Source organism: Nicotiana tabacum, chromosome 4 (assembly GCF_000715075.1).
Source record: "Nicotiana tabacum cultivar K326 chromosome 4, ASM71507v2, whole genome shotgun sequence".
Taxonomy (NCBI): Eukaryota; Viridiplantae; Streptophyta; class Magnoliopsida; order Solanales; family Solanaceae; genus Nicotiana; species Nicotiana tabacum.
In genome coordinates this window covers 26143525-26153215 of record NC_134083.1, presented here as the reverse complement: position 1 = coordinate 26153215, position 9691 = coordinate 26143525, and the positions used below count along the sequence as shown (strand labels likewise).

Genomic DNA, 9691 nt, shown 5'->3' with positions numbered 1-9691 from the left:
CAAGTGACATTCAAGGCGTCAAGAACAAAGAGCAACATAACGAAGGACCAGTTTCCTGCATTGAGTCATCATATATCCTTAGTTGTATAGCACCTTTGTTAAAGTGATTTACTTGTAATTCCTACTTAGTTTAGTTAGAAGCATTGTGTAGGAGACTTTTGTAAAATCATAAACTATGTGTTTGTGTCTTGACTAGAGTTAGTCGAGTTATAAGCTTTGTAATAGAGTTATTACAAAGGAGCTTGTAATAGAGTTGTTACAAGTTAGTGAGGGATTAACCTAGGTTACAATAGTTTGTAATCTGAAGTTTGCTCAGTAGTGAAGTTGGAATCCTACAAGGGTAGGTCATAGTTTTTAATCCCGTGAGCTGGGAGTTTTTCACGTAAAACTCTATTGTGTCATTTACTTACTGTTGTGTGCGTGCGTTCTGTGAAAACTGATAGGGAACCTGGTTCTCTATATAGTTTGGTGGACCCTTAGTTTCTATCAATTGGTATCATAGCAGGTTTTTTTCTACCAGGCTAAAACCTAGAAAGGATCCTCATGGGTGCTCCACCAAACTTTGAAGAAGGTCAATCAACCTACAGACCACCACGATTTAATGGCCAATATTATAGATGGTGGTAGACAAGGATATATGATTTTATCATGGCTGAAGACTCAGAACTTTGGGATGTCATCTGCGATGGTCCTTTTGTTCCTATGAAGACCATTGGAGAACCAGAAGTGTCAGTTCCCAAGACTAGGAAAGAATACAACGATGCTAACTCAAAGGCTATAGAGAAGAACTTCCGAGCCAAAAAGATCCTCGGCTGTGGTATTGGACCAGGTGAATACAATCGGATTTCTGCCTGCCAATCTGCCAAGGAGATCTGGAAAGCTCTCCAAATAGCACATGAAGGGACTACTCAAGTCAAACAGTCGAAGATTAACATGCTAACTACTGAGTATGAGCTATTCAGGACGTAAGACAATGAGTCCATTCAGGACATGCACACTCTCTTCACTTCTATTATCAATGAGCTCCATTCTCTGGGAGAAATCATTTCAAGAAACAAGCTTGTCAGAAAAATACTCAGCGTATTACCTGGATCCTGGGAAAGCAAAGTAAATGCTATCACGGAGGCAAAGGATCTGCAGAAGCTGACCATTGATGAACTTATTGGCAATATGAAAACTTATGAAATGAATAAGAAGAAGGACAATGAGAGAAGAGAGCCCAAAAGGGAGAAGAACCTGGTCCTCAAGACAGACAAAAATAACTCAAGTGGTGAGGATGCTGATATGGCTTACCTGACAAAGAGATTTCAGAAAATGGTTCGCAGAAATGGAGGTATTCCAAAAAGGGGAAGCTCTAGCAAGCCAAGAGGCTATTACCTATGTTAAAAGTGTGGGAATCCAAGACATTTCATCAAGGATTGCCCCTCCTCAAGCAAGATCAATACAAACACAACATAGGCAAAGCAGTCAAAAGGAACCCGATTCCTGACAAATGATTTAAGAGAAAAGATGTAGCTGACAATGTTGTGAAGCAAGCTCTTGTTGTATGGGGAGACTCGTCCAGTGAATCTGGAGAGGATGATGAATAAGGTCACAAATCCATGATGGCAGTAGAGAGTGAAGCAGCTGAATATGATTCTATCTTTGCATTGATAGCAAAACCAGACAATGACGAAGATGATGATGATGAGGTAAACTTTCTGGACGTTCAAAGAAATTTGAAGTCCTACTCTCAGAAAAAGCTTATATCTTGGCAAATGTTTTAATTAATTCTTATCATAGTCATATAAATGATAAAAATGCATTAACTGTGGAATTAGGAGAAATAGAACATCAGAGGGATGATCTAGTGGTTGTTGTGGTCGATTCAAAAGAGACCATTGAGTGCATAAAAAATGATAAAAAAGCTCTAACTGAAAAGATTGCTAGCATAGAACATGAGAGAGATGGCTTATTAGTAGTAGTCATGGACCTAAAGGAAACAATCGAGGAACTAAAAAGGGAAGGTAGGCATGAGATCACCCAAAAGGTAAAGGAAGTTGCAAGTGAGGCACACATTAAGCTTGAAAATGAACTCCAAACTGTGAAATCTAGTCTGTGTGCAGAACTTGAAAGAAACAGGCAACTTTAAGAAGACCTATGCAGAGTTAAAAGTGATCTCGAAAAATCTCTGAATTGGACCTGGTCCTCTGATGCAATTGCTGCTATGTATACAAGCAACGGTGGGAATAGTTAGGGAGTCGGGTTCCAAAGAGAAAAGACTCCCTACAATTCACATAACAAGTATGTTATTGTCCCTGATAACTGGCTTTGTACTCACTGTGGCAACACTTGTCACTTTAAAGAAAACTGTAAGGCTAGAATTCAGTCCCAACAGAAAAACAAGGTGTTCGTTGAAAAGGTAACTACTGCTGAGGAACCTGGTCCCTCCACTAAAAAAAGTATATTGCCTGCCTGGACAAGAAGAAGTCTGATTCACCTTTTTCCTCACTACAAAGGACCCAAATTTGTTTAGGTTCCTAAATCTAACCCTTGATTTTCTTGTGCAGGGAGCAGTGAAAGGAAGAAGCCAAAAATGGTACATGGATAGTGGCTTCTCTAAACACATGACTGGAAGCACAAATGATTTCCTTTCACTCAAAGCTCTGTAAGGAGGGAGTGTGTCCTTTGAAAATGGTACAAAAAGATACATTCTGGGAGTTGGAAGGATTGGGAAGTCTCTTGTTCACTCAATTGAAAATGTGTACTATGTGAACGGCTTGAAGTACAGTCTGCTGAGTGTTTCCCAAATCTGTAACAAGGGAAACAAAGTGAAATTTGTGTCAAAAATATGCACGGTCACAAATCTTGTGACTGGTGAGGTGGTCCTGGTGGCTAAAAGATACAAAAATATCTATGTTGCAGACTTTGAGTCCTTGCAAAATGGGGATCTCACTTGTCTGAGTGCTGTTGATGATAATGCTGATCTATGGCATAGAAGATTGGGTCATGCAACCTTTACATTCCTGAACAAAACCCCGTATGAACTGCTGAACGGAAGGAAGCCCAAGCTAACGCATTTGAGGACATTTGGCTGCAAATGTTTTGTTCTCAACAATGGTAAGGAAGCACTTGGAAACTTTTATGCCAAAAATGATGAAGGAATCTTTCTAGGCTATTCATCACAAAGCAAAGCTTACAAAGTATACAACAAAAGAACTCAATGTGTTAAGGAAATCATACATGTAATCTTTGATGAATCTCACCACCTATGTGGGAAAGATTTACATGATAAGATGGATCAATACGGAGAGCAGTCAAATGTTCCTGGAGAAATCATTGACATGGAAAATGGAAAGGCTGACGTGTGTCATGTCAAGGAGTCAAATGATGATGGTTCAGCTATACCTCCAACTGATGTGGAGGAACCTAGTCCCTCAATCACAATAACTGAAGCTGAGAACATAGTGGTAGATGTTGTCCAGGGAGCTCCAGATGCTGAGCTGAGAAGTGGATCTCACGCCAACCAAGGATCACATTCAGAAGTACCTGGATCCTCTCGTAATGAGATTCAGGTATCTAACTGGAAGCACAAAAGTTCACATACTCTTCAAAATATGATCACTCATGTTGACTCCGGGATTCAAACTAGATCAAAGTCAAGAAATTTACTAACCTTCTCTGCATTTCTTTCTCAAGTTGAGCACAAAAATATCAAGGAAGTATTGAAATATGCTGATTGGATTACTGCTATGCAAGATGAACTTCATCAATTTGAGAGAAATAACGTGTGGCACTTGGTTCCTCGACCTGCTGACAGAACTATCATAGGAACTAGGTGGGTATTTAGAAACAAACTTGATGAGTTTGGGAACACAACAAGGAATAAAGTAAGGCTAGTAGTTCAAGGGTATAATCAAGAAGAAGGGATTGACCATGATGAAACTTTTGCTCCAGTTGCTCGAATGGAGGCCATCAGAATTCTTATTGCCTTTGCATCTCATATGGAATTCAAATTATTCCAAATGGATGTCAAAAGTGCCTTTCTGAACGGCTTTCTAAAAGAAGAAGTTTTCGTCAAGCAACCACCTAGCTTCAAATGTCATGAGCATCCTGAGCATGTTTTTAAACTCGACAAGGCCTTATATGGGCTAAAGCAGGCTCCTCGTGCATGGTATGAAAGGTTGTCCAAATTTCTTCTAAAAAATAGCTTTACAAGGGTAAAAATTGACAACGCGTTATTTCTGAAGAAACGGCGGATGAACCTGCTTATTGTGCAAGTTCATGTTGACGACATCATCTTTGGTGCAACAAATGATTCTCTATGTGAAGAGCTTGCAACGCTCATGGGAAGTGAGTTTGAAATATGCAAGATGGGAGAATTGAATTTCTTCTTGGGTTTGCAAGTCAAGCAAACTTTTAAGGGCACAATTATAAGTCAACATAAGTACATCAAAGAGCTTATGAACAGGTTTGAAATGGAAAGCTCAAAAATTATTAATACTCCTATTTCCACTGCCACTCGTCTGGATATGGATGAACCCGGTTCCCCTATGAATGAGACTATGTACAGAGGTATCATTGGATCACTCTTGTATCTCACAGCAAGTAGACCAAATATCATTTTCAGTGTGGGACTGTGTGCCAGGTTTCAATCTAATCCAAAGGAATCTCATCTGAAGGCCGCCAAAAGAATCCTTAGGTATCTCAAAGAAATGCAGGACCTGGTTCTCTACTATCCATCAGGAGACAATTTTGACTTCATCGGGTATGTTGACGCTGATTATGCTGGTTATCTGGTGGATAGGAAAAGCACTTCTGGATTGGCACACTTTCTGGGTTCATGTCTAATTTCATGGGGTACAAGAAAACGAAACTCAGTGGCTCTTTCAACTGCAGAAGCTGAGTATGTGGCAACTGCCTCTTGCTGTGCTCAACTATTGTGGATCAAACAACAGCTAGAAGATTTTGGTGTGTTTTCTAATTGTGTGCCCTTACTATGTGACAACACCAGTGCTCTCAACATGGCAAAGAATCCAGTTCAACATAAGAGAACAAAGCACATTGACGTGCGACATCATTTCCTCAGAGATAATGTTGAAAAGGGGTTATCTGCATGATGTTTTGCAGGTCAAAAGATCAAATTGTAGATATCTTTACCAAAGAACTAAGCAGAGAGCACTTTGAGAAGAATCATTTTGCACTAGGGTTGTTAAAGTTAAGCTGAAGACTTGGTCCCTCGATTATTGGCTATAAAAGAAATGTACAGGTAAAACTACTAAAAAGCGTTTTCTGGCAAGGTCTAACTCACTTCTATACCATTACAGGTAGACACGCATGGCAATTATAGAGCAAACAAGGAGCTAATATATGGCAGTTTTGCAATAGGACGAGGCTCACATTTACAAAATCTGTCAGGGAACCTGGTTCCCGTGACACAGGTTAGTGGTTCCTTCTGCACTCTCATGCACAATTTTTTAATGGCTAAAAAGGGTGTCACGTCATTAAAATTCCAGCTTGCTCCTTTTATCTTTTTGGAATCCAAGAGTCATACCCGTTCCGAAACAACCCGTCTACCTAGAAAATTTAATACCCTTTCCTAACTGGTCCCTCACCCTTTTTAATAAATCTAAACACTGTCACTCTCACAACTGTTAACATCCCAAAATTCCCTTTCTCTTCAACAACCAAACATCTTCTTCTTCAAAAAATCCTTACTACACTCCACTATGTCTGAGAATCTTGAATCCAAAAATGCTCCAAGCATCGTCCCCACTATGTCTCCGCCTGTCGTCGAAACAGTAACAGAGTCTACGACCCCTACGCTCTCCAGCCCAAACCCTAAGCAAGAGTCACAACCACCTACCACTTCTTCCCCAACCCAATCAAGTACTGGTTCTCATCGGAGTCGCAAAACTTCGAATCCCAAGAAGTTTGTGGCAGCGACCTCTCCTTCTGTCTCGTCAGAAAAAATGGTAGAAGTAGATACAGTGGCGGAAAAAGAACATCAGGAAATCTCTAGTCAGCCAGTGGAAGAAAGTTCTGAGATGCAAGGAGTGGGTTGTAACAGTGGTGAATCAGCAAAGACTACCCCATGCCTTGATTTGAATGTCACCGATTCTACAGGTAATGCTCTTCCCATGTCTTCTGGGTTTTCTTTGGGTTTACAAGAACAAGAGGTAATATAGAATATGTTGTCAATCGCTGCTGAGGGTTGTGTAATTGGTGAGTATGAAGGCGTGTCTTAAATAAATGGGTCTAAGGGGGAAGGTGATAGTCTACTAGTGGAGATAAGGGAACTGGTGCCTGTCGAGAATCTAGCACCAGACAGTACTACTAGGGAACTTTCTAAGGGACCTGATCCCTCCACACAAGAGGAGCCCTATGCTCCTACTTAGGATGAAACTCCCTATTCTTCTAAAGAACCCCAGGTCAGTACTGATACCGCTCCCTATCCTCATTTATATGTTGAGCCATTGGCCATTGTTCCTCCAGAGATGAGATCTCTGCTTGAGAAGGAAAACGAATGGAGTGAAAAAGACTATGATAATATGGCTATTGCAAGTTTCATTAGTGTTATACCCCATATTTTCATACACGGAAGTACGCCATAAGTATATTGATATAAACTCGGAAATGAGATATTACATTCCGCATATTCGTACGTTAAAGTTTCGTCGTAAGTTAATTGACGTAAGTTCGGGAAGGAGATTATTTTGGGATTATAAGTATTACGCTATTTCAAACAAGTGATAAGTAAATTCGTGAAGGTGAGTTTCGTCGAAGTTTGACATTTTGGGATAAAATACGGTCTAAGCTATAATACCCAATATTTATGGACTTGTGCCATACAAGGTACCACATGACTATGATAGTGAGGTGTATAAGGTATGTTAAAAGTGAGTAGTATTTTAAGTAATTTGAGATAATTCTTAATTATGTGGGTAATTAGTTAATTATTGGTTAATGGAAAATTAACAAGTTAACCAAGAGATTGATGGATAATTAATGAAGATTATTGGATAAGCTTAAGGTGCCAACGTGGCAGCAAGGGAAATCAGATTCAAAAGCTAATTAGTGACTCTTTACTTACATTGTTAGGTGGCACCTTTAGACGAACACTTGGCTAAGCCATAAAAGACTCTCAAATTCACAAAAGGCTTGTTTAATATATAGAATAGAGATGCTTACATCCCATCTCTAAGTAACGATCTTCCGCAAGATTTCATCAAAGAACATATATGATAGTAACGTGAGTTACTTCAACAAGAATTCATACGAGACTTCTTAGCATAATAGCAACGGAATTTTGCGATTCTAAGGGAGTATGGTGCAATCTTTCTCAAGAATATCATACGGATTTTCCCCTACTTTGATCTGCCGTTACGTGTTGTTGCAATTGACGTGTGTTAGAGGGATTGTCAAGAGAATCGGCTCAGGTATGTTAAGGATATCCTTTCTTTCTTTTTGGCATGATCCACACGATACAAATGAAACGGGCAAATGCATAACTTTCATAAATGACTCTATTCATAAAAGTACTAGAGATGCCTATGTTCTTGATTCCCCATGTGCCCTATTGTTCTATCATCTGTTCATGGGTCTCAAAAAATATGTAAGTTGATAAAGTTTATTTAATGATATTAATCAAAGGCATAATGGTCTTATGACATTCTGAGAGATTTTATTGACGTACTTCTCATGCATTGCATTCATTTATTCATGTACATTGACCCATGATCAAATGGCATTATATACGCGTATATACATGTGTGTATATATATATGGGAAAAGGTTATGGCGTTATATACGCACCACCACCTATTCAGTTGGTATACGTTGATGACTTTGCCCACAGTGGCCGAGATGATATGATGGGATGCCCTTAGAGGCTTGATGATGTTATGAACGCATATACCCATGCATGGTATGATATTTATACCCATATGCATGACATTAAAATATTAAATGATTCACAGAGCTAATCATACATACATGTTGAGTCTTTTACTCCATGTTTCTCTCATGTCTATTATTTTCTGATTTTCATTCCTTACATACTCGATACATTATTTGTATTGATGTCCCTTTTGCCTAGGGACACTACGTTTCATGCCCGCAGGTCCCGATAGACAGGTCGAGAGTCCTTTAAGTAGGCTATCAGCTCAGCGGAAGGTGTTGGTGTGCTCCATTTGCTTTGGAGTTGCTTATTTGGTCAGTATGATTTGGATATGTATTGATGAGTATGGCGGGACCCTGTCCCAACCTTTATGGTATTGATCTACTCTTAGAGGCTTGTAGACATATGTCATGTATATGAAAGATAGTATGGCCTTGTCAGCCTATGTTCAATGTACGAGTGATCATTTTGGCCTTATAGGCCCGTATGTCACATGTATAAGTTTTTACTATATTGAATATTTCCTTATGTTTATTCTGGTTAGCCCATGACGGCCTGTTTGGTCCATTTGCCAATGATAGTAGGATAAGAAGGATATGTTATGTTGGTACTCGGTTAAGTAAGGCACCGGGTGCTCGTCGCGGCCCATCGGTTTGGGTCGTGACAAAAGTGGTATCAGAGCAATTCTGTCATAGGGAGTCTACAAGCCGTGTCTAGTAGAGTCTTGTTTATGGGTGTGTCGTGCACCACACTTATAAGCAGGAGGCTACAGGGAATTTAGGACAGTCACTCTTTATTCTTACTCTAGATCGTGTGATAGAGCTCAGTTGTAAGAACTCAATTTCCTAAACTCTATCTTATTCATAATACGACGATGCCTACATCCAGAAAGACGGTTGGTAAGAGATATAGCTGTGGAAGAGTTGAGTCAGAGGAACTCGATTTTTGCATCATGCTTATGATGGATAAATATGAGGTATTAAGCAGATCATATGTGTACTAAGATGTGTAAGCTTCTTGATAAGGATCCCTAAGGCAAGAATGTCTATCCACTCTTACGGTAAAAAAAGAATAAGAGAATCGGAAGGTAGGCACAAGTTTCAGCAAGTAAAAGAAGCAAGGTGAAGAAGGATACGAGGTACCCAGTTAATGAAGATTAACAGTATTTACAATTCAAGCAGAGAAATATAAGCATTTTGAGTTATCTTTAATTGCAACAGAGGTATGTACAATTAGTCACACCTCTCTAAGTTATGCTCCATGGGAGCCAACAAATATAGTTTAAGAGAAGGATGGGATATCAGAATCCAGCTGGGGTTAAAGTAGCCCAAAATGTTAGATGGATTGTTAGCGTTAGCTGACATTTTCGAAGGATATTACAAACATGGTTATAATTCTCCTTGTAAGACACCCAGATGGTGCATTCTAGAATAGTACAGCTAGATATGAATACTAGAATGTTCAAAACAAAATTACAAAGACAGGAACTGGAATCCTGGAAGGGATAAATATTACCTTAGTATGGCTCCCGTCCCTAGTAGAGAGAGAATGTTAGGCAACTCGAAGACCCAGTGGATGGAGCAAGGGGAGTAGAAGCAGAAGAATGTCTTGTTGAAGTTTTCAGAATAAAGTGATAGACAGAAATGTTAGCAGCGAAATAAGAAGAAAGTTAAGGAAGCATTACGAGTAAGATGTGATACATGGATGACAACGGTAGATAAAAATAAATGATGACAATATTACAGAGTCTATAGTCAAGTGAAGAAAAATACGATAGGTGACAGGCCTTGAGACCACAAAAGAGTATAGGCC

General features: G+C 39.5%; 1 protein-coding gene across 1 annotated transcript; it reads left to right on the top strand.

Annotated features, from left to right (window-relative positions):
• Positions 1-648: 648 nt before the first annotated feature.
• LOC142179836 (uncharacterized) lies at positions 649-5129 on the top strand. The gene is made up of 7 exons (XM_075250721.1): positions 649-965; positions 1783-2029; positions 2550-2647; positions 2708-3099; positions 3262-3889; positions 4019-4950; positions 5110-5129. Exons 1-7 carry the CDS (start codon positions 649-651, stop codon positions 5127-5129), a joined length of 2634 nt encoding a protein of 877 aa, XP_075106822.1.
• The last annotated feature ends 4562 nt before the right edge of the window (positions 5130-9691 follow it).